This window comes from Tauraco erythrolophus, chromosome 10 (genome assembly GCF_009769465.1).
Source record: "Tauraco erythrolophus isolate bTauEry1 chromosome 10, bTauEry1.pri, whole genome shotgun sequence".
Classification (NCBI taxonomy): domain Eukaryota; kingdom Metazoa; phylum Chordata; class Aves; order Musophagiformes; family Musophagidae; genus Tauraco; species Tauraco erythrolophus.
The window spans coordinates 35,296,970-35,321,964 of record NC_141474.1 but is presented as its reverse complement, the minus strand read 5'-3'; the positions used below and the strand labels follow the sequence as shown (position 1 = coordinate 35,321,964).

At 43.7% G+C, this 24,995-nt stretch overlaps 1 protein-coding gene across 2 annotated transcripts in view; it reads left to right on the top strand.

Annotated features, from left to right (window-relative positions):
- The window catches only part of NEGR1 (neuronal growth regulator 1), a 288,803-nt gene that overhangs the window by 125,107 nt on the left and 138,701 nt on the right, over positions 1 to 24,995 (top strand). For both annotated transcript variants that reach the window (XM_086617140.1, XM_086617139.1), the window contains exon 2: positions 7,652 to 7,884. In XM_086617140.1, coding sequence (XP_086473266.1) covers positions 7,652 to 7,884 — 233 coding nt within the window. The remainder of the gene's footprint in view (positions 1 to 7,651; positions 7,885 to 24,995) is intronic.

The window sequence follows — 24,995 nt, the reverse complement described above, 5'->3', positions numbered from 1 at the left end:
ACTGGTGGCTGAATAGAGAGAATCGTAGAATCACAGAATGGTTTGGGTAGGAAGGGACCTCAGAGATCATCTTGTTCCAACACCCTGCCATGTGCAGGGACACCTTCCACTACACCAGGTTGCTCAAAGCCTCATGCAACCTGGCCTTGAACACTTCCAGGGATGGGGCAGCCACAGCTTCTCTGGGCAACCTGGTCCAGTGCCTCACCACCCTCAATGTAAAAAATTTCTTCCTTCTAGCTAATGTAAATCTCCCCTCTTTCAGTTTAAAGCCGTTGCCCCGTGTCCTGTCACGACACACCCTTGTCCAAAGCCCCTCTCCAGCTTTCTTGTAGGCCCTTTAGGTACTGGGAGGCTGCAATAAGATCACCCCAGAGCCTTCTCTTCTCCAGGCTGAACAGCTCCAACTCTCTCAGCCTGTCTCCAGAGCAGAGGTGCTCCAGCCCTCGGATCATCTCCATGGCCTCCTCTGGACCCGCTCCAACAGCTCCACGTCCTTATGCTGGGGCTCCCAGAGCTGAAGGCAGCACTGCAGGGAGGTCTCAGAGAGCAGAGCAGAGGGGCAGAATCCCCCCCCCGACCTGCTGCCCACGCTGCTCTGGATGCAGCCCAGGACACGGCTGGCTTTCTGGGCTGCCAGCACACGGTGCCGGCTCATGGTGAGCTTCTCATCCACCAGCACTCCCAAGTCCTTCTCCTCAGGGCTGCTCTCCATCCATTCTCCGCCCAGCCTGTACTTGTGCATGGGATTGCCCTGACCCACGTGCAGGACCTTGCACTTGGCCTTGTTGAACCTCCTGAGAAAGAAACTGAAATCTCTGTTCGATCCCTTAGCACCACTTTTCCTCAACCCCCCCCAGTGTGGAGCCATCAGAAGTGCAGCACAGGGACTGGCGGTGGGTCTGGCAGTGGCGGTGAGGCAGAGCGGGTGGGTGGCTGAGCTGGTGCTGGAAAGGTGCCGGTTCAGATAGAGAAACCTCATCACATCTCAGCTGAGAGCTGCTGTTGTTCTTTAAGCAGAAAGTGTTTTCAGAGGTGGGTATTAGGCTTTGACCTGCAGCGGAGGTGCAGGAAGAGCACAGCTGGTGAGTTATTTTAGGTCCATTCTGGCTGTTGTGAGACAAAATTTTGGGGTTCCAGTTTGAAACTCTGTTTTCGAGCAACTGCTTGTCTCCCTGTTTACGTAACTCCTCTTTATCAGACTCTCCGGAGACCATGCGTGGGGATTTCTGTCCCGTTCCCGACACACCAGTCTCCCTCTGCAGGATAACGGCACATTTACACGTCTCATAAATAGAGCGATGCTGCGGGGGGTCTGGAGCTCCGGGGAGATCTGGAGCTCCGGGCACGGTGGCAGCGGGGCTCCGTGCACACCAGCCCGGGCACCGGCCATCCGTGGTCTGGGATGGTTCTGCAAAGAAATAAAACGCTGTGAAGATAATCAGCAGCTGCACAGTTTTGTTTTTTTTTTAATGCAGAATCTCATGCTTTGAGCGACAGTAGACACGAGAAAAGTGATTTTGAAGACAAAAGTAAAAGAATCCCCTATAGTTGCCCCTGAGTTATTTTGTATTCGGAGAAGTTTTCTTAGTGGAACAAACTTTTAAGCTGTTATTTGTAAGAATCCACAGAGAACCCGGAGAAGGTCTTTATCAGATCATCAGTAAGAGAGGACTTTGCAAAAGTTCTCAGCAGGTTTCTGGTGTGATTTTCCACCTCTGGAGCTCAGCTGTATCATTTTATGTTCTGAGCTTCTGGTTGTTTTTCTAGGCTGAACCCTGACCCTCGTGTTTCTCTCTCCCCTCACTGCTGAGCTCAAAGCCAATCTTCTTTAAAGCAGAAAAATTTTAGCAACACTGTTTTTTGCAAAGGATTTTCCATGTTCCGAAGAAAGTGGCTATAAGTCAATGCCAAAACCAATTTCACTGGTAAAAAAAGATGCTGCAGTAAGCAATAACAACTCTGTTAAGTGCTTCACATCTGCTTTGGTGAACGCTCAACCCGCTGCAGGGCGATGGGAAGGGGATGCTGTCATCCCTCGTGGGCGTTACAGATGGCTCCTCCAGCACCCAGAGCACCCGTTATATAAATCCATAAACATTTTCATGTCAAATCCTTCTAGGTTTTCAGGGAAAAGGAAGGATTCTATGACTTTCTGTAAATGTGATGGAACTTTTAACCTGAGCCACAACGGGATTACCAGTTTTAGAGACACAGCCTACATGGAAATGACTCCTCTGGAATATGGGTCTCACCATTTGTTGGGGGTGTTTTGCGGAGGAAGCGTCTCACAGTACATCACTTGGTGTTCTCCTCTAAGTGAGACTGGAGCTGGGCAGTGTGATAGCTCCGAGGTGGCATTTCCCGGCTGGCTTTCCCACGGCTCCTGGTGCTCCTCGCCCATGGTCCCACCGGGGAGGGCGCGGAGCAGAAACAGATGAAGTAGGAGCGCTACATGGAGGCCCATGGGGCTGAATGGGTGTGTTTAAAGGGTTGCAGGGGTTGAATTGGCCTACAGATTTATAAGACAGTTTTTAATTTACTTACCCTGCGAGAGTTGGGGCCGTTCAGCCTGGAGAAGAGAAGGCTCCGGGGAGACCTTCCAGTACCTAAAGGGGCTACAGGAAAGCTGGAGAGGGGGTTTTCACAAGGATGTGTAGTGACAGGACACGGGGCAATGGCTTTAAACTGAAAGAGGGCAGACTTAGATGAGATCTGAGGAAGAAATTCTTCCCTCTGAAGGTGGTGAGGCACTGGAAGAGGTTGCCCAGAGAAGTTGTAGATGCCCCATCCCTGGAAGTGTTCAAGGTCAGGTTGGATGAGGCTTTGGGCAACCTGGTGTGGTGGAAGGTGTCCCTGTCCATGGCAGGATGTTGGAACTGGACGGTCTTTGAGGCCCCTTCCAACCCAGACCATTCTGTGATCCCATGATTCATTCTACCCTTTCAGAACTAGTCCCACGAGCAGTGAGGATAAGGGTAGGTTTCAGTCCTACCTGTGTGAAGGTAATTTTCATGGTAAGTGCTGCCCAAGTACCGGCCAGGTGTAACCTCAGGGTGTGTCCTGACAGCTCTTTGGAGACAGGCGTACGTCAAACGTTCATGTGCTGTATGGAACTGGGAAAGCTCTGTGTGCTGTTTGTTCCAAGGGCAGCTGGTGGGAGCTCCAACCCTGTCTGCACCGCTCGTAAAAACACACCGTGTGCAGTTTTAATTAAGCAACTGAGAAGAACTATTTTTTACAAAGATTAATAGGTCTATGTTTTAATTATGGGGAAATAATAGACTAGAGAGCTAGGAAAGTGGGAGGTATCGAAAGGAGAGGATTAAAAACTTTAGGAGAGCTGGGTGAGACTATATTTTTCTGTACTTACAAATTAGAGATGATCATCCCCATTAATAATGATTGGAAAAATAATAAAATACCTTCAGCTGTATATGACAGCTGACATTAAAATCTATTTTTTATGCTTGCTGAGTAGAGAATTTCTGATTACAATCATCAGTTAAAAAATAAATTGTTCTGTTTTCCAATCTACTATGTTTAAAAATAGAATAATTATCTTCTGAGTTCAGCCATATTTTAATCAATACTTTTCCAAGCAAAGTAAAGGTAAAAAGAGCAAAAGTCACTTTTATTTAGTGATTGTTATGCTTTCTGTAATTGTGCTACAGCATTATTATCCCTGGAAGTGTTCAAGGCCAGGCTGGATAGGGCTTTGAGCAACCTGGTGTAGTGGAGGGTGTCCCTGCCCATGGCAGGGGGTTTGGAATGAGATGATTTTTGAGGTTCCTTCCAACCCAAACCATTCTGTGATTCTACTACTACTGCCAGGGATGGGGCATCCACAACTTCTCTGGGCAACCTGTTCCACTGCCTCACCAGTGTTCTTTGCAGGTGTTCACCCATACACAATTGGTTGGTGATGTCACACAAAACATATGTGGAAAGACTGCTCTTTCATAGAAAATATGAAGGTATTGGGGAAAAAAAATCCCTATTTGTCCTTATTTCTGTTCCTCTGCAATAAATACAGCCCAGAAGCGTTGCCTCTGACGGCCCGGAACACGCCGGGGGGAATGGGTGGTCCGAGCTGCCTGCAGAGCAGCGTTAAGCAATAACTGCATTTCTGGAAATGAGAAGTGATTTGCAAACAGAAAGGGATTAAATTTGTTAGATCAGAAAACATTTCTGGGATGAATCGTTTGATTGCTTCTTCCATGGAGCAAATATGCACTTTATCCATTGCATCTCACGTGCGTAGAGGGAAAACACAGCGTGTTGGCTGCTATTTAATTTGAAGGCTATTCTGTGCAAAATATTTCAGTCAAATTCTGCAACGTTTTCAAATCAGTTCACTGCCACGGTGTTAGGGAACCTGCACTGGTTTTGAGTAACTGTAGAGGGAAGAGTGCTTTGGGCTATTGAAGGAGCCCGGCGGAGGTAAAATATTTAACCTGTATTCAAAGAACTTTATTTGGAATATAATTTTTTGTTTGAAACCGATGTGCTTCCACAGTACAGCATGCTTTGCCAGGGGCTGAACTAGACTGAAAAGTTTTCTCCTGATTTCGTTTTTAGAAATTCCTGTTGTGAGTTTATTTTTCATCAGACTTGAAAGTCTTTCTCGAAGCTGAGCACCCGTTCCATTTTCAGTCCTTGGTTTTCATGTTTTATACAGCAATTTTGCACTGCACACTTTTTGTTAATTAGTGGGGCATAGAAGAAAGTTGGGTCTGGCAGGTTTTCATCTCTATCCAGGGTAACCATGCACCTACCAATTAATAAAGCAAAATCGCTTATTTGTTTTACAAAGTTATTTTGAGAAAATACCTCTGTGTATCAAGCAGAACAGCGAGAGGTCTCACGTTCCTTTCTGCACTGCCTCTTCTCAGCAGGAAAGCCTTGACATCAAAAGGGCTGTGCTGATACGAGAAGGTTTTGGGAACCTTTGGGGCTTTCGGAGCAGGCGCTGCGAGGGTGCTTTGGAGCACTGCCCTTCGCAGCGTGGTTTTTAATTGAGTCCCTTTGCATCTGATGAGAATTCCACTTTTGACTTTAATTAATAACAAAAAAAATCTGACTTTTTTTTTTTTTTAAGCAATGCTGTTTTTTTTCTTACAAGCTGTAGAGAGAGCAGGGAATGTGTTAGGTGAGGCTGGTTCACGTGCTGGGCGAGCAGGAGGCTGCTTTTCTCTCTTGTGGGAAGAAGCCGTAGTGCTGATGCTTTCTGCCGTGTTTTGGGATGTGTGCATGTGTGTAAACAACAAGGGAGTTAAATAAGATGGTTAATGCTCACTGAAACTGCAGGTTCCCTTCAAAAATATTCATTTATAACCAACTGTATCCAGCTGCTGCAGAAATACCAGTAGAAAAGAAACGTATTATAGGAAAACGTCAGTGAATCTGAGTTTTCTCTGCTTCTCACCAGTCTTCTGTTCGTTAGAATCAATTTGAAAATGTTCGTAAGACTTTGAAGGCGGCCCCTTGCCTTCTCCGAAAGGGACCAGACCCCACAAAACTCGTCCTGCAGGGATTCACAGACAACTGCTGGGCTCTCCATCCTCAAAGTGATGCTTTCCCATGACATCCCAATTCTCTGCTGTATAAACCGTGATTTTTTATCCCGTGTCTTATGCAGCTTCTCTCAGAACCCTTTCAGATTTCATGTTGAGATCATTAGTTAAATGAACGGTTATTTTCATGATCTGTTTCTGAAGAATTTCAGCCTGATGCTCCTAGTTTCTTATTCCTAAAGGGAATGTCATTTTCCCCCTTAAACAATACCGCCATATGCTGAAGCTGTGAAATCACCATTTTCTCGCACCTAACAGTTTCCACAGTTGTGCTATTTTAATGTTTTATCAAAGAGATGAGATCTATTGCACTCTCCTCTTCTGTTGGGTTTCCTTCATGTAAAAGACCTCTTTATCGAATAAAAATATCCCATTAGTCTGCTGCACTTTGTATTACCTTCCTCCAACTTTTAAAGTTGGTTCAAAGCCTTTCATTCTCTTGTGGGCAGGGTGGTTAGTCTGAAACCTGCCCGATTCGCTCTCGGCGTTTCCTGACGTGTAGATAATACATTTCTCATTTACCAGCCACTTGGCATCACTTTTAGGTTGTTTAGAAAAACTCCACATGCTCCTGGGTTTGCAGTGTCATGCTCTCAAACGTTGACTCCACCAAGGTTTTTCTCTGCCTTTTCCCATGTGCTGGGCGTCACCTTCCTTACGGAAAACTGGAGTTGGTGCTCAGCTGGTTTTTGAGCCGGGGTTAAACGTCCTTAAGCTTCACAGTGCGGTTCTCCTCGTCCCGGCGGGCAAGTGAGCAACGTGAGAGGCAAAGCTATTTTAGAGAGCAACCACAAACGTTTCCTGGGACGCAATACAAATTATTGACCACAGCAGCACACCGCGGTGCTTAATTACCTTAGGAGAAGGTTGTACTTCTCCAACGCCCGGGTGGCTTTTTTTTTTGGCTGCATATCTGCAGAAAAGATTTTCAATTAACATTGACCTTTAGTACTCCGACTGGTTTTTGAATCTACACATGGTGGAACGGACTACAAATTAGATTTTGCAACATCCCTTGTTCTTTGTATTTCCCCACTGATTAGTTCCAGGCAGTCTGCACTACCTGTGCCGGGCTGTTCCGCTCGCAGTGCCCTCGCAACCTCCGGCGCCGTGTTCAACCCCCCGAGATGTTGTGTAGAAATGCTGTCAAACTCTTCAGATAGTCGTGTTTTCGTTCTCCAGCTGTACTTTTTACTCAATGTGTAGAAACAAAGTCTCTACTTTATGGAGGGGTATTTTTTGAACTCAAATTCAGAAGGAAAGGAATCTCTCTAGGGTACATCTGCACCAGATTGTAGGGGTGGTGTTACACACCGAGCTCTGATTAAGATGACTATTATACCCCAAAGAGCACTACTTTTGGTTATTGTTCTAATAATAATTGTAAAGAAGCTTAAGCATGGCATAATAAACAAATCATATTCATTTGAGTCACTACCATGCCAAAGATGTTTTCAAAAATATTTAGTACAACTATGCCTTATAGTTCATTGTTGTCCTCAGCAGGGAAATCCGTGCTAATTGAATGTATGTTTGCTTTAAATGAGATGTCTTGAATATGATTAGCAACGACAAACCTAATAACCTTTTGAAAAGAAAACAATATTGGTTTGGATTCTCAGATGTCATTACAGGTTTTGGTGGAAATTCCCCTGATTCCTTAACGAAGGAAGCAGAAGTTTATTGTGTTTTAGAGAAAAGGGCAGTAATCCTGCACAGGCACCTGCGCCGACTCCTGATCCTGATGGGCCAAAACTGGAGCAGGAAGGGCTGCTCTGATGAAATCATTGAGTCCAGTTCAGAAATAACTGAGACTTTCCACCTGCTGCTCCACTGACTACTCGCAGCAGGAAAATCAGACAGGAGTGACACGGCAGAAAAATATGTTTATGTTTATTGTGTGTTTGTAAGACAGACTTTTGGTTTTGTGATGATTTGTGACTTGACAAATGACTCATGTTTTGAGATTCAACTCTAATAACTTATAGCTGTATCCAGTCTAAAAATCGGTACCAAGTTAATGATATTTTAAAGCTCCTACGTTTTCATACTTACGGTTTCATCTTTTTTCCCAGGTGTTACTTGGAAGATGGAGCTTCCAAAGGTGCCTGGCTGAATAGGTCGAGTATTATTTTTGCTGGAAGCGATAAGTGGTCAGTAGATCCTCGAGTCTCAATCGCAACAGCGAACAGAAGAGAATACAGCCTGCAGATACAGGACGTAGACGTGACGGATGACGGTCCGTACACTTGCTCTGTGCAAACTCAACACACTCCGAGAACGATGCAGGTGCACTTAACTGTACAAGGTAGGTGTTTAAACCCATTGCCAAGCGTTATTGGAGATGTACTAGGAAAAACTAGTTTATAGATGGGAAACATCAGCTAAGCACGTTTTAAAGCTTTGTTTTTTCTTTCTTTATTTCTTTTCTCTGGATGCATGTAGCCGTAGACCGTATGTGCCATTGGCTCTGGGCTCCTGTGAGTACGTAATTAGCCCAAAAGGGTCTCCAGCTTGCCAAAATCGGGTTTAAATCCCACTCCTGCTCTGCTGACAATTGAACAAGATGTAAAAATATAAGAGGGAAATACCAGTACAAGAGTGGAGGTGGTGTTCCCTGCAGTGGTACCCTGCAGGTATCTGTCAGTCGTGTGCAGGTCTCCCGCGTGGCTCCAAATTTGGTTGGTTTTCATAGTGTCCAGCCCACTCACCGTGGAAAGGTGCACACTCAGGTGCTGAGCTCACGGAAGGTTTGCAGCCTTTCCATTTTAACACCGACACCAAATATTACCAGAAACATCCTCGTGTTAACTTCAAACAAGAGAAAGCAAAATAAGCTGATTTGGCATTAAAACCCACAGGTTTTGTTTCTTCCAGACCAGTTTTCTCACAGAATCACTAAGATCCCAATATCATTAATAAGAACCGTCTATTTACTTCCACAGGACAGTTTTCTGTTTAAGTGTTGCAGAACAAGTGTCAGTTTGACACACATGGAGGTACTATTTATTGTCTTGTTCCGGGCTGAACAATTTTTAGTTTTGATTATCTTTGTAATAGTTAATGCCCTCTGCAAAGGGCTAGGAAAAAAAGTTGGAAATTAATTGCATGTATAAAACATATAAACAGGAGCTTAAAATTAATTAGGCTAACTACAAGTATATAGAGAAATAATAACTTAATAGTTAAAAATATGCATAATTATTAAGCGATTGCATTTATATCTTCAGAAATGCAAAGTATAACCTAAGGCTTTAACTTATTAGTCTTTGGTGTAATCATCATTAACATTTTCGTTTGCATTTTTATGAGTAATAAAGCAATGAATATAAAACAGGAGAATTTAAATGGCAATCTCTAGTGATCCATATGGCACACCAGAATCCCTTACACATAACGTGTATGAAACGCCTCTCAAATTAATTATTCTTAACCACTGGACCTTTAGACCCCGCTGGTTTGTAAGACTGTTAGACTGTCGCTTTGTAAGGGCTGAGGGTGTTTGTTGCATTAAGATCATTATTTTATTAGTGCAGCCAAAACGCCATCACTTACTCATTTTTATAACCTTCCTCAGAGGCGGCCGTTGGGTGCAGACCCATATGGGAACTATTTACGTGGGTGGGGGTCGGGGATTGCAGAGGCATTTGGATCCTGTCGAATCGGGAAGCTGGAACGAAGAAGCCGTGACAGTATCAATTATTATTCCAATTCTATATATTCAATTACTCCGATATTATTTCAGTTATATTTTATGTAGGAAGTAGGGATCAGCTCCGTGAAGCGTAGCCAGAACGAGGGAGCCATTCTCAAGATAAAGCAAAAACCCATCAGCATCCCTGTGTTGTCTCCCATGTAGTTCTCTTGGCACTTGGGCAGAAGGGGAAGGTGCTGAGCTCCCCGCTTCCAGAGAGGTCCTGCACCCACTGAGCCGCGGAGCGGGATCAGCAGCTCTGGAGGCTGCTCCATCCCGTCTTGGTGATGATCAGGGCCGTTTCTTTCCATTCCAACTCCTATCTTTATGTACCTATTACTGTAGATATTAATGATTACCAGCCGTGCAACAGGCGCCCAGCGGGTCGGGTGTGAGTCACACCCATCACTCCTCCCACACCGGTGGGATCCCACCTGGAATCAACATTGGGTTTGACAGTCATTTTGGGCAACCCATGGCACTTACTGCTGTCGTTACCTCCCCCGTGGGCCCGGACGGGACTGGTGTGCGTGCCAGCACTTCTGATCGGGTCGCTCTGTACTTGCACTGCTCATAAAGCCATCGCTTCCCCTTCCGAGTGCGGAGACTCGGGAGGTAAGGGCGTGAGATTCACGCATCCTTTGAGATGGAGTTGACCTGTCTGAAAGTAACCGAGACTGTAAAGGCAACATCAAACAGCTAATTGGTGCTACAAGCTTATGTGTCCTTTCCCGCTGAATAGGGTTCACGCGGATGATATAATAACGTTTTATGGAAGCAGTTTTATGTTTCCTTTTCATATTGTTCATGGCTTTGTATTTCAAGATTAGAAACAACTTCTGCTATTGGGGAGAAATAAATGAAGGGAAAAGCAAGTCTTTAGCCAAAGTAAAATCATTCAGTCAAAGGGTTTCCTTTTACGCTGTGAATAAATGATCAGCAGCAGACCTAGAGCAGCACATGAAATAACGGGAGAAAAAGAGAATTTAAAAGCAAAGTCTTAGCCCTTTAAAATTCCTCTGCCCTAGAGACGGTGTTCTGTCGAGTAACGTTGAAAGAAGACGTTCTGCTGAAAGCAGCAGAGCCGGAGGAGCCGAGAGTGTGTGCAGTGTGTCACAAATTAAAGGAATAAAGGCGTACGTCTGATCATAAGCTCCCAAATAGGTTCAAACTCCAGATTGCAAAATTATTTGCTGTGAAGCTCCACTTTAGAAGCCCTGTAAATCCCATTCTCTCATTTTTTCCTCTTTTTTTGGTGTGTGTGAGAGCTCTTTCTATGCACACAGACCTGATAGCTGTCGTTTTGAGTATCCCCTTTTATTTGGGGTGACAATTTCTGAACACATTCATGCAAGTGTTTCAGAGAATACACACATTTTAATGGGTTAAAGATGCCTTAATTTCCACGACATAGAAAGGGGACACGGTCAGTAACTAACGTGGCTGAAGGGAAGCAGGAGCCTCTCCATCGCTGCCGATGTGCAGATACAGGGAGCAGCGAGACCTGGTGGAGTTTGGCCACAATCGGTCAGGAATCTCTGGCAGAGCTTGAAGTGGAGTTTCAATCTCCCAAATCCCTCCTCGATGCCTTAATGAGACCACCAAGTCCAGATCACTGTTACTTATTACATAGTTACACCATTTCATACTAGGAAAATTAATCAAGATAGTTAATAAAAAAAGAAAAAAGCCTAATGTGTCTTTGCACTTACATCAGTGAAAGAAAAATCACATGAAAGAGAGGAAGATAATCCAGTTAACTTTATTTTGGTGACCTTATTAAAAGGAAGTGAGAATTATGAAGTAATTAATTAAAAGTTTAAAAGGTAGGAGTTTGTAATCAACTCAGTCTGCCTCAGTGCCAGATGCTCCATCTGCAAAGTCATGAACTGCAGATGATTTAGACATCAGATGTTTGCCACAGTAAAGTAAAAAAAATGAAACACCTCTTACCACACTGTATCGCTCGTCATTTTTCTAGCAAAAGGTTGCAATTTCTGCCATTTCTAATCTGACATTTATTCTACCAGAGTTTAAATTGCATCCTCCAAGCTGTGTTTCCTTTTCAATTTGCAAAAACATTAAGACACGTTTACCAGTGTCCTTGGGAATTGATTTTGCCGTGGGGCAGAACAACAGGTCACAGCCCAAACTCTCCGGTTCTCCCCGTGCGTCGGGATGCAGTAAGGATGCTCCTGGACCGTGCGGGAAAGGGAAACTCAGGCTTCTTGTCTGTGACTCCTGGAAGATGGAGGCCGGAACAGGGTGTTCCGAAGGAGTTCAGCCGCCGAGGGAGGGCTACCAGGGAGGGCTACCAGGGAGGGCTACCAGAGAGATGGGGAGAGTGAGAACACGTCTGAGAGAGCGGGCGTTGTTTAGCCTGGCAGGATGGGGCTCCGGGGGAATTTTGTTATGCTTTATTAATACACTTGGTGTGGATCCCAGAAAGGGAGAACGAAAATATAGGCTGATGGAGAGCATTTTTACAAGATTAGGCAAATATACCTTAGGCACGTGTGAGTTCTAACGTGAGATGAGGGAAGGTGCCGGTCCCCATCGCGTTGCGGGTGGGCTGCCCAGGGAGTGGCCGGGGCTTGGCACAGCAGTTCCCGCGGCGCTGGTGGGGCAATGGTGACCGTGACGTGGGTGAGCAAGGTTTGTGACCGTGGTCTTCCTAACAACGGGGTTAATGATCCACCAGCTCTGTCTGTCTCCTGGAACGTGACCGAGGAGCCCGGCGAGCTCCTGGTGAGAGCAGCACCAGGATCCACTGGCACCGTGTGGATCCAGGGTTTTTTTCAAGGCTGTGTTTTAGTCTGCCATGGATACACAGCTCCAACAGGTCCCTGGCTTAGGCTTTGAGGTGTTGATGACAGGTCTCATTCCCTTTGCCACCCCATGTCTCCCACTGCCCGTGCTCTGCGCCGCCCCTCGCTTACCCCCCTGCACCCTCTGCCGTCCCCGTCCCGCCAGAGCCGCGCTCCCAGTTACACCCGTGCTTCCCGTCACCGCCAAAACACCGACACTGGGGAAGTGGTGGCACAAAATCTTTCTTACATGAGTTACTCGACACCTTAATTTGTACTTTACTGTCACAGCTGCCCCGGGACAGACCCTGTGCACGCGGGACATGGCTCCTGCTCCCCTCCTGCCCTCTGCGTCGTCTCGTTTCTGTGCGTGATCTGCACTTGGCACCGCGTGCCATTTATAGACTCCGTCAGAAATCACAACCTATGGTTTTCATTTAAACATGTATAATATTTCCAACGTAATACTCAAGGCCCTTTTTCTGTTTAACAAACCTCCTTAATGTCCCCTAAATATTAATGTATTGATTTAGTCTTTGCAATGTTTGCAAAGTCTAATTTGTTTCCTCAATCAGGCCAAGAGGGACTTGTATTTGGAGCTAACAAGATAAATCTTACCCAAATTTATTTAAAGTGAGACAAAATAAATATGCAAAAGACTTCTAAAATCATATAACAACCACTTTCCAGCTAAAACTGACAATCCATTACTCTTTTAAATTGCTAGCGCTCGAGTAGGATGTCAGTTTTCGTTATAAAATTAACTCGCTAGTGCCAGCCACTGTCATCATCTTGTCCCTGCTCAGCAGAAGAAGAAAAAGACTTAGAAAAATTGTTCCGGAGGTGGAGGTGGCTGAGAGAGATTTGCTTCATTACAGAGACCCCCAGTCCAATGAACCAGCAGCTCCAGCAAACAGCACACTTGGACCTGCCGTTACCGAGGGCTGCGTCCGCAATCATTAGTGCATCATTAATGACTGATCAGAGTATTTTCTCCAGGATTTGTATTTTTTATCCATTCATTAAATTCCTCCCACATTCGTACCTCTCACGGCATTCAAATGAGCTGCAGGGGCTCTCTCTCTCTAAAATATGCATGAATGGCTTTTACTCCTCTTTAAAAGACTTAAATCGTGGAAAATGTTTGCATTAGCAGGTGGTCTCATTTGGAAGGATGTAAATCAGGAATATTTTATCTGAAGTAGAACAGAGCTGTGCTAGTCTGGAACTCGTAATTCTGCAGTGTTGGAGGTGCTTTACAGTCAGGGCTGCAACTGAATTTCCATTATAAGCCTGAAATTTCCATCTTCTGAAATCTGCAGGCGAAGGATAATCTGCACAAAATAATCATTTGCTCTCTGGTCTGAAGAGTATTAGTTCTGTTACATTTGAATTAAGCTGAACGAGTTGTTTTGTGATCGGTGAGAGTTTTGCAAAAAGTGTGTTCAACAGAGTCCAAAGTGTCTTTCAGCAACTTCTTGCACTATGTGGCGACGCCAGAAGCAGAAGGAAGGAGGAAAAAATGCGGGTAAAGAAAAAAACAATCACAAAAACTTTGGTTGAGGAACATAATGACGTAAAGCAAAGGGCAAAAATGTAGATGATGAAATTCTGAGCTTTGTGAGGTTAGTTTGGTTCTTCATATCCTCCTCTACCAAGCTAGAGGCGTGCGTAAGGAGCTGGGTGCTTCCCACTGGCACAGCATCTCCCGTCCTTCCTAAAGCATTGGGCTGGTAAGCTCCCACCCTGAGAAGAGGAGACCTCCCTCAAATAAAACAAAACAGCCAGCTGGAAATGCAACCCAAGTTGTAAAAAAGATTACGAAACTTTTAGAAAGAAAAATATTAAGAATTGTTTTGGAAAGAAAGCCAATTCAGGATGAGAATTTGTCTGAGTGAGCTGGTGGCCGTGGCTGCTCTGCGTGGTGGGTCTCCTCTGGTTCCTGCTGGCATTAAGGCAAACACAGGTCAAATCTGTTACTTTGCATTGGAATGATCTACAGTGGGTGATGTGACCAAAAGCTCTTGGGCCAGCTTTTATTTTTACTTTTTATTCCTTTTTAATTAAAGTACAGATAACCTCCATAGTCTTCCACATCTCAGGGAAAAGGCTTTTATTAAGGAATTTACAATCAGAAGTGTTTGACTTGAAAAATGTGAAAATAATTTCATGGTCAGCACCACTCAGTCAGGACTGTGGGTGGCTTTATCGAGTGTTTGTAGAGCCCTGAGCGCGCACCCCCTGCCTGCCGCGTTCCATCGTGCTGGCCATGGGCAGAGAGAAGACACCAACTCCACGACGTGGTGTGTCTGGGCGTGTTTTTGGAGCTATGAGGGTCCGTCAGCAAAAAGTCACTCATAGCAGAATGTGAGGTGTCATTGCATCATGTAATGCAAGAAATTATCAAGGCAGCCAAACTCCCTCCTTTTTTAAGATTTTGTTGAAATGCTTTTTTTAAGATTTTGCATCTATTGAATGTGTTGTTCCAACTGAACTCAAGAGCAAAAATCACAGAATCCCAGAACGGTTTGGGTTGGAAGCGACCTCAAAGATCATCCAGTTCCAACCCCCCTGCCATGGGCAGGGACACCCTCCACTCACCAGGTTGCTCAAAGCCAAATCCTGATAGTTTCATTCAAGAAAGAGTCAACACTCGTTGCAAGACTTGCTGGGAAGGCTAAAATTGCAATGCTGCTTTTCTCTTGTACTACCTCAGAAATACGATTGTCAGCTGAAAATAGAGCAGAGATTTTAATTACAGTTTCTTTGTCCAAATGCAATTTCGTTTGAATAGATCCTCCAAAATGTTATTTTTCCGCTGTAGCAAACTGCAGGGGTATTATTTTAAAGATATAAAATTTGGCCTGTAACACCTCCAAGGATGTGGTTGCATCCGAGTACGTGTTCTTCCGGCTGCCCTTACGGTGGGCGCTGTTATTCCCTCTCCGAATGCCTCTTCATCGTCCTGTCGAATCAATTAAGCACAATTAGGCTGGCCTGGAAAAATGGAGATAGTGGTTATTTTGCTATTCATTGCCATCATTTCCACATGGAAAGTGGTTCTGGAACTCTGCACCCTGAGTAAAGAGTAAAATATTTTATTGAGCTTTCTGCTGCCAGTCATGGTGAACACTGTGATTACTGTGATTTAGCTGATTTTTATTTTTTTTTCATTTGATTTCCTGTTATTTCAGCTTCTGTAGCTTTAGACTGTCAGTTGTCAGGAGGAAAAAAGATGTCCCATGTTTAAAAGTTAAATTTTTGCTTGGAGTGATGTTAACAAAGACAGCCTTGGAGTGCGTTGGAGACCAATCTCTGCAACTCTTACTCAAAGTATCATCTTTGTCATCACCTAGACTTGAAAGAGGATGTAAAAAATATCCCACTTGTTGCAGGGTAGATGTAGAAAAAGCTGGTTTTATCTTGAAAAAGGGGTTTTAATCTAAATATTTAGTGAAGTCTTGCTTAGGAGGTGCAAAAACACTGATTGTTTTGAAATGAATTCTCAGCATTTAAAAAAATTTTTATCTTCTATTTCTCTAAGATTGAGGAGAAAACACTGTAAAAGCATTTTAGGGTCAAAAATTTGGCACGAGAAGATTTTTAGTAAATTCTTCCTCACAATATTTTAATTAATGCAATTAAAATGTGCCATATGAGGAATTCTATTCATTGTAATCAATGAAAAATAGATCTGTAGACAAAACCCATTTATATAAAAACAGAATGGCAAGAAACTGGAAAATAAAAGAAAAGGACGCAGCGAACCTTGGGAAGTGGTGGCTCACGCACGGCAGCACGGCTGCGTCCCGGCGTGGCGCGACCGAAAGCCGCACGCCCGCTGCGTCTGCGTGGAGGACTGGGGTCATAGAATCATAGAATGGTCAGGGCTGGAAGGTACCTTCAAAGGTCATCTAGTCCAACCCCCCTGCAAGGAACAGGGATATCTCCAACTAGATCAGGTTTCTCAGGGCCTCGTCCAACCTGGCCTTGAACGTCTCCAGGGATGGAGCATCCACCACCTCTCTGGGCAACGTCAGCGTCTTGCTTTTAGCCTGATGGGAACTAATGCCATCTGACGTACTAAACATCCTGGCTGAAATACTGTCATCCCATAAAAACCTTTTGTCAAGTCCAGTTAATGTTTAAAAAGGGAGACAAATGAAAACCGCGTTGAATTTGCAGGTTTCCCAAATAATGAAACTTCCCCTGCGGCATCTCATGTCTGCTGATGCCACTCAAGATAGAATCATAGAACGGTTTGGGTTGGAAGGGACCTCAAAGATCATCCAGTTCCAACCCCCCTGCCATGGGCAGCGACACCCTCCGCTAGACTGGCTTGCTCATCCAACCTGGCCTTGGACACTTCCAATGCCCTTACTTACTTGCAAGGGATGATGGAGATCAGTGGACGTTTGTGGAATTGCCGGTCTCCTCTGCTCTATAAAGGTGACTTTATAGAGAGGAATTTAAGGAGTTGCAAAAGTGTTAGAAATGTTTATTGATGCCAAGTTTCTCTTTGAAAGGGGTAATGGAGCAATGAGGCTCGTAGGGAATCTGAGCTGTTGGAGCAGTAAGTGCCGTGTGAGCTCCTTGACAAAGCTGAAGATGAACATTTTCTTGGACAAGCCAGTGTCATTGCAGCTGATTGCTCATCCGTGAATGTTTGTTGTCTGTAGTTTTTTACAGGGGAAAAGGAGCAGTGCTTTGAACATCAGCATCTAGTAATTAAAAAAATACTTTTTAGAGCATCTCTTTTAGACATTAGAATAACTTCTCGGGGAGAAAGAAGGGAGACATGATTTTCACAAACTTCTTAAAACCAGAGAGAAGACCATCACAGAAACTTCAGGATATAACTAATTCCGTGTGCTTTGTTGTGTGACATGACCTTGCTTGGTTAACAGTGAAGACTTTGAGAATTACACATTCCTTTGCCACAATAATGAAATTCCAAATTACTTTTAAACTTCTTATCTGGCTGTATTGCAGGTTAAGTCACTGTAATTATAAACACTGGAAATACTGTTCCAAGTATCAGTACAGGCAATTGCAAGTATATGAATATAATAAAAATAAAATATAATAAAATATAATTAAAATATAATAAAATATAATAAAAATAACTAACTATAAAACTGATAAATGTACTTGTACTTCACCTTTTGAAAGTATTAAAAAATAAGTGCAAGTTTTCACAAACACATTATTTTATTGAAATGGGAGGTGGAATTGGAATGATGTCCTGCCAACAGGGAGTGAGCCAGCCCACCTGCTCTTCTGCTTTTGCTTCTACCTCTTTGTCCAGTCGGTGCGATCTGGTTTCCTGGAGGTGTGGGGGTCGTATTCACCTGCCTGGAAATTCACTGACACCCACAAAATGCTTTAAAAAAGCTCGAGCTGGAAAGGTTTTATGTTATTACAACATAGAATCACAGAACGGTTTGGGTTGGAAGGGACCTCAAAGATCACTCAGTTCCAACCCCCCTGTCATGGGCAGGGACACCCTCCACTACACCAGGTTGCCCAAAGCCCCATCCAACCTGGCCTTGAACACTTCCAGGGATGGGGCAGCCACAGCTTCTCTGGGCAACCTGGTTCAGTGTTTTGTGACCCTTATTGTAAAAAATTTCTTCGTTAAATCTAATCGAAATCTCCCCTTTCAGTTTAAATCCATTGCCCCGTGTCCTGTTACTACACACCCTTGTCAAAAGTCCCTCCCCAGCTTTCCTGTAGGCCCCCTTTGAGTACTGGAAGGTGCTGGAAGATCACCGGGATGCACATTGTGCATTCTGAGAACAACTAGAAAAAGGAGACAGAGTTAATTAGAAATCACAGTGACGTGATACTTTCCAGGAAAATTTGTGATAACCAACATGCAATTCTGAGACATTTTGTTGCTCAACAGTTGTAACAATTCGAGAAACAGCTTCTGCACGGTGCCAGTGGCCGTTGCTGTGTCTCAGGTGCCTCTGTGCTGTTGGCACAGTGGCACTGAAGCCAGAGGATGGAGCAGCACTGCTGCCTTCCTCCCCTGCATCTCCCATCGCCTCTTCCCTTCCACCCCCAGTTTTCCTTCCCGTTTTTCACTGCAGACCTGGAGAGGTGGGTTGGAAATGAGGTTAAAATAAAGCAGCTGGCAGGAGTTTCTCCTGTGGAAGTGCTGCTAGACCAGTGCAGTGCAACAGCAGTAATTACAGCTGTAGGTTCCTGCCCTCCCAGCGCACAGTGCCCTTTGGTGGACGTTGTGACCTTTATGAATTTGCCTGCAATTCATTCCAAATTTAATGCCTTGCACTGTGCTGACCAGAAATATTGGAAGCTCGCTCATACAAGGAACAGCTCATTTATATTAGCTGTAGGCTAAAATCAGTGCATCGTCAATAAGTCAATAATGACTGTCCCTCTATAACTGTGTTCTTTCAAACTTAAATTAAATTTCCCTAACTATTGCTAGATAGAGAAAAGTACTGCCTTCCATTTTACAACTGGGGACCCTGGCAGACTTGAGAGGATAAAATCAGACGTATTTCACGGTCTGAAACTGCCCTTCTGATGTTCAGCAATATGAAAATCCTGCCAGTAAGGCGTTAGTGGAGAGAAATAAAACTGTTGGATGGTTTCACCCATTTATTTTTAAGGGAAATGTTCACAGTCGTGTAGCAGATAACTGGCAGAAACAGAAGAGGCTCTAGAGTTCCTGTCTGTTTATACTGGCTATCAGTGGTGTGTATACTGGGATTCCTAAGCACATACATGGGGATGTGTATATGCAAGTTTGTTGTTGTATATATTCATATTATGGGTCAAATTATGGCATAATTCAGTACCAATATGATGAGTGTGGAGGCTGAATATCGAGAGGGTTTTCGTAGCTTTGCCTTTTCTTACAGATGACAGCATTCTGCAATTGCACAGAAGCACAGTTAGCAGTATAGATCTGTAACTTAACTATTTATAGCTGATAAGAAAAAGCTTTGGACCTATTCACCATTGTCCTTTTACTTTTTGAAGGTAATTCTGCAGGTATATTGCACTTCGTCTACCAGGTGAAAAACTGCCATGAACTCAATCAGTTGTAAACATCAATATTGCATACTTAAAAAATATAAAACAGTGAAATTAGCATCTAGAATTTTGAAACCCCATTAAGCATTAGTCTTATTGGAATAATTAGTAGCATTTGCAAAAGTTTGAAATGTCATTTGGGCTCTTCAGAAACCTGTTGACAAACCTGTTCTAGATTTTCCTTTCTACGAAATTTCAACAACCAAGCTGTCTTCTGTGACTAACAGTGCTGTAATTAGTGTCTGAGATTTTATTCCTCCAGGTACAGTCTTTGCTTTTGTGCTTTACTTTGCTTCTCTTTCCGTGCACTGCTCCAAAATTAGATTTCAGTTCACTAACATTGTACGTGGCATTAAAGGAAGGAAAAGCAGCAGCTGCACGCGACAAAAACGGGACTGGGCAATCCGCCTGCTTTTGGGGGAACAGTGTCCGTCAGACTGTGCTGGTCTGAGCCACTTCTGATGACTCCTGCCTTCTGCTCACACGGGGGCTTCCCAGGCACAGACCCTCTCAAATCCACTGCAGCGTGTCGAGGGAACACGCGATACGGTGTGTGCTTCGTACCGTCAGCTCCACGGGGAGAGCCCCGCATCGCTCCCCGAGCCCGGCGGGAATTCGGGCTGGTCATATGCAGCACAGAGAGGAATGGTATTGTTTGTGATGAGCACAAGTGTAAGCCAGGAGAGAAGGGTCTGCTACCCAAAAATGCAAATTCAAAGCATTGTGTCATTTATCTTGTACCTTTCTGGATTGTTTGGGGTGCCTCGATGATGTATCAGCAATGCTGCTACTTTGAAGGAGTTACATTTGCATCAGCAGCCTCCTGTTTCAAACCAGACTGTTATTTAAAAACACCATTGTCAGCCTTCTTCCAGTAGCACTAGGCTAGATTTCACTGGTTGAAAAACATTTATTTATCCCCTCCCACCTCTCCTCCCCATCCCAGTATTAAGTTGGGAGCTCGATGCTCTCCAGGTGAGAAAGCCCAGCCCAGCTCTTCCTGGCCATTGCCATGCCAGGGAGGACAGGGACCTCGGAGGCCGGGTGCTGCCTTCCTCCCGTCCCATCACCACCCTTTGGTGGTGGCAGAGCAGCCCAGGCTGCTGGTGCCCGTTTGCAGTGTCACCGGTGATCAACAACCGAGGTCAACGGTCGTGTTGGTTCTGCATGCCAGTGGGTGTGGATGCTCTAAGAGGCTCTTTGTTTCTAAATTATACATAAAATACTGCTTTTCTCTACAGTGTGAACCCAAACACTGGGTCTTGTGTTGCTTCCTAGTCTATGCTCTACCATAGTCTCACTCTGAGAAGAAAGCAGAAACCCAAGAAAGTCTCACATCTTGCTGTCCATCTCTTTCTGCTCCCATTGGAAATTTGTAAAGCCTGTGTTATTAGTTTTGATTACACAAAAATTGGCCCACTCTCAGGTCACTTACAGTGTTTTCTGGCTGGAGTAAGGATTGACTGACCCAAGAAATGAAAACAAGACCAGCAGAACAGAAAATGTAAGATTATTTGGCTTCTTTATAGTTCATCACTGAGAAAATATGTTCATTTTCATAGACAAGAGAAGTTGTTGGGAGAAGTCAGTGGAAAAATGCCAGTTCTCATCAGTGGAGGCTAAATCAAGTCCATAGTTTACAAATGTCATTATGCGATATAGAGTGGTTAAACGTAAGTTTAAAGTATTAAAAATAATAAATAAAAAGGGAGGAAAATCGCTACCGAATAAAAGGAAATAGTATTGGGAAATATTTTGTGTTGCTTTTTAACCAGTAAGGGAAAAATTTGTATCTGCATGATGGATCTCCATTGCTGATCCACTGATTCTGTCTTTTTGGGACAGCCATTCGGCCCAAATGTCCCCAAAAAGAATGTCCCATTCAAGCATCCCATTCTCCCACCATTTTTTTATCCCACAGAATAGAAGAGAGGGGAAAAAAGTCCCCTCCAGACTGAAATCACAACTTTACTGGTCTTGGGATTTGTTTTGTTGTTTGCGTTTAAAGGAGAGAAATTCTGAGCGCTAGTGTGGTCAGTAAGAGGCCCTGGGGAAGCCAAGGTGGGACATGCTAAAATGGTTCTCAAAGGAGGAGTTGAGAGATAAAAGAGAAACAAAGGACTTCTGCTCCACGTTAAATCTCATTATAAATATTTGGTGACAGCTAATGCAAAAGATTTTTTTATACTTTTAACAGGCAGTTGACGGACATTATTTAATAAAATAAAAAGCATTTAAGTGCACAAGAATATGGAGGGGACATATTCCTGTTACTGTTTGAGGTGCATTTTCATTTACAATATGACCTTCATCATTGAAGATGTCCCAGGATGAAGCATAAAGAACTGATGATCAAAAAGCTAAATACAAAAGCAAATAAAGTAAAATTAAATGAGAAGGAAAACGTAGAGAACATTCTCCATATGTCTTTTTACCAGTAGGAAATGGCGAAGTATAATAATGAAATATGAAACAGCATTAATGGAGAGCATGTCCCTTTTTTTGGATTGTTTTAAATGCTTTGCTATTCATTTTTCTGTGTCAGTCTCTTCCCACACCTTTTTTTTTTTCCTTTGAAGGAGCATCAGCTGTAGGAGGGAAACTAGGGCAAGCACAGGGAGAAATGGAGTTGGAGTTAGAAGCAGAGAGAGTAGTAAACTTTGGACAACTTTGATAGAATATTTGCAATAAAACAAGCTGTATGCTCCGTGCTACGTTTCCATGTTTAACACTGGAGAAGCTGACAGCATAGAGAATATGTTTTGTCTTTTATTTCTTTGTATGATGCAGAATACTTAAATCTGCACTACGTGCTTCTGCTCTGCGTCGAGTCGTGCTCTGCTCTGAAGACATCGTGAAGCAAGCTTGTGTACCTGCTTTTAAATTAATGACACCCTTGAGAGATGGCATTATTATCCAAAACAGTGTAAAGGACTGTGATTTATACCCTCTGTCGCTGGCTGTGCTTTAGCAGAAGCTGATGCATGACCTCTTAGCACGCTCGGCTATTTCATAAAGCTGACTGACTTACACGTGGGCAGAAATATTCTGCCCCCAGTGACCAGTCCATTAATAAAAATCCATACACAGGAAAGGTAGAAAGATCTCATTAGGAAAACCAGATGAAAGAGTGAAATGCGTGAACTCAAAGTGCTTTAACAACTGGGGGCTCTGTCAGAGAAACGGAATATTCAGTCTGAGGAGTTTCCCTTTGCCTCAGACACAGCTGTAGCTCCTACTGGAAAACATGCAGCTGTTTTCTGGAAATGCATGGGCTCTGCTTCCAGGCTCTTTTACAGTTTACGACTGAGTGAATATGCACACACCCACAATACTGCGTGAAGATGGGACCTTTTCTCCGCTCATATCGCAGGCAGCATTTCTAGATGTTTTTTGAAGAATGTTTTTGCAAGAGCATCAGTATTGAAATGAATGCATGTACTCACTGTACTCCTCCTTGCAAGGTTTTCATTTACATGGAGACTCTCTATTCCGTCACTGATGCACAAGGGTAATTCCCATTCACAGCGTAGCCCATTGGGATAAAGGAAATTGCCCAAGCAACTGAAGGGCTGACCCAGAGGACAGTCCATTGCCAAGGATTTTACTGTATCTGGGTACTGTTTCACTTTGGTGTATCTTCTACTGAGCTCTGGCAAACTTTATCTGCATTGCATCGGTTCTTTAATTAAATGAAAACCAAGAATAGCTCTTTAAATCCCACTTCCGATTCTTCCCTTTGAATTTATTAGATGGCATATCTTGTCTTGTTTTTATGAGTTGGGAACTTGCAGAAGAAAAATATTTTGTACTATGAGCTGTGTTGGATTCATGGTTATGGGAGAATTATCAAGAATGCACAACTATGGGAATGGATTTCTTAAAGCAGTCCCTTCTCAAATACAGTCTTCTGTATTGGAATCCTCTACAGCTTAATTTTGATTTTATAGCTTAAGAGAGGGTAAGAGAGGATGATGACAATATCTGATATTGGCAAGCAGCAAAATCCTCCAGTTGGAAACAGCAAAATCAAATGCCTTACTTTAAAAAGAACTCGTAGTGCTGATTGGGGAAAATTTCTGGAAAGGATTGAAAACAACTGAAAAGTAAAGTCGCAGATTCATACTGTAATATTGAATCGTAGGAAATTTGAAAGAAAGCTTTAAAGAATATGGATTAGATGTTTCCTGCCTGGGAAATCTCCATTTGAAAAAGTTCATCTTTGGTTGTACAGCTTTCATAAAGGTGCAAAGAAAACTTTTTCAGTTGTTACGTGTCGATGGATTGTAGGACAGCAAACACAGAGCTTACCTAGCCTGAGACATGCGGAAAGGATGCAGAGGGGTGTTCTCTGTAGGGGAAATACAGATGCTGCTGTTCCCCATTTGACCAGTTGGAAATCCTTCACGCTGAGGTTTAATTTTGGAGGCTTTAGTTCTAAATTGGGCCTTCAAAAGAGGAAGGCTCTGCTCCTCTCCTCTCTGGCTGCAGCAGTCAGGGGATGTTGCTGTCTCCCCCCGCGGCGTGGTGGTCTGGGTGGGCTGCAGCCCCCGGCAGCCTGCTCCTCCCAGGCTGCACATTCCCTCCTCCCCTGCGTCACCCCATGCCAGGTGCTCGGGTACCTTCATCATCTTCGTGGCCCTGAATACGGGTTGTTCTGTAGTAGCTTATACAAATATATCCGAGCAGCAATTATACAAATAGCGAATTATTTCAGGACTATGTCTCATAGTTTGGGCATGTGTTGGTGTTTAGGTGACACAGGAGCTGTTAGACGTAGGATAATGCCCAGGATGTCCTATTTCTGATGACTGACCTGGTGTAATCAAACAGCTGCAAATCCGACCTGGAAATTGCCCATGTCTGGTATATGAAACAATAATTACCGTATCTTTAACTGGTTGTAAAAAACACTTCAGTGGTGACTGAAAGTGTGATTTAATTTGAAAGAACACAGGAAAAAAGTTTTTAACATGTAGTTGTTAATACTTTGATTTCACTACATCCCATCCAGTACACACGAGCAACCAGAACCTACAAAGTGGGTCTCGTGGGTCAGGAGTCATCGGTCTTCAATGAGCAGATTCATCGGTGGTTTATTAAAATCACTAGATTAGATTCAATTAGCCCCTGCTTTGTAAGTAAAGCTGAAAAAAAAAAAAAGTCATCAAGTATTTTTCGTTTTGATGACATGACATTAAGCAACTCTTGGAGTCACCCTAGAACTATGCTCCTCTCTTCAGTTTTAGAAAAACACAGCATTTATGGTGGTAATCCAAATTATTCTTTTCTATTTGATAATTGCAGCGATGATTCAGATTTTTAGGATACATTAAGAAAATATTTTGGTGTTTCCCACCAGGAGATGTGGTTATGACAAAGGCCAGTATGTCTAAGTCTTCGTCTAGTGCAAGATATTGAGTCCAATCAGCAGACGTAAACCATCTCCCACAAGGAACTGAGTGAATGAACTTCAGAAGAGCTCAACAAGCCCCAAACATCACCGTACTCGAGCACAGCTGCAGACTCCCAGGATAAACTAAATTAGGATACTGTTTGTAGCAAACAGTGAATCGAAGCCCTCTTTGAGTCAATTAACAAAATCCTTTGCAGCAAACAGGCATGAAAATGCTGTTCTTGCCCTGATTTTTCAAATGCCTGATTTTACAACTTTCTTGGGCATCTTACAGTTTGTTCAAAGGGCAGCAGAACTGAATATTTGACACAACAATGAGTTCCATGAGCTGTTGGTGGTTTGGGTTTTTCTCTGAACTCTCCACCCAGCTATAGGTGCACATTTTCAGTAACAGCAGTGATGAATGAGAATTATTACAATAACCCCCACTTTTG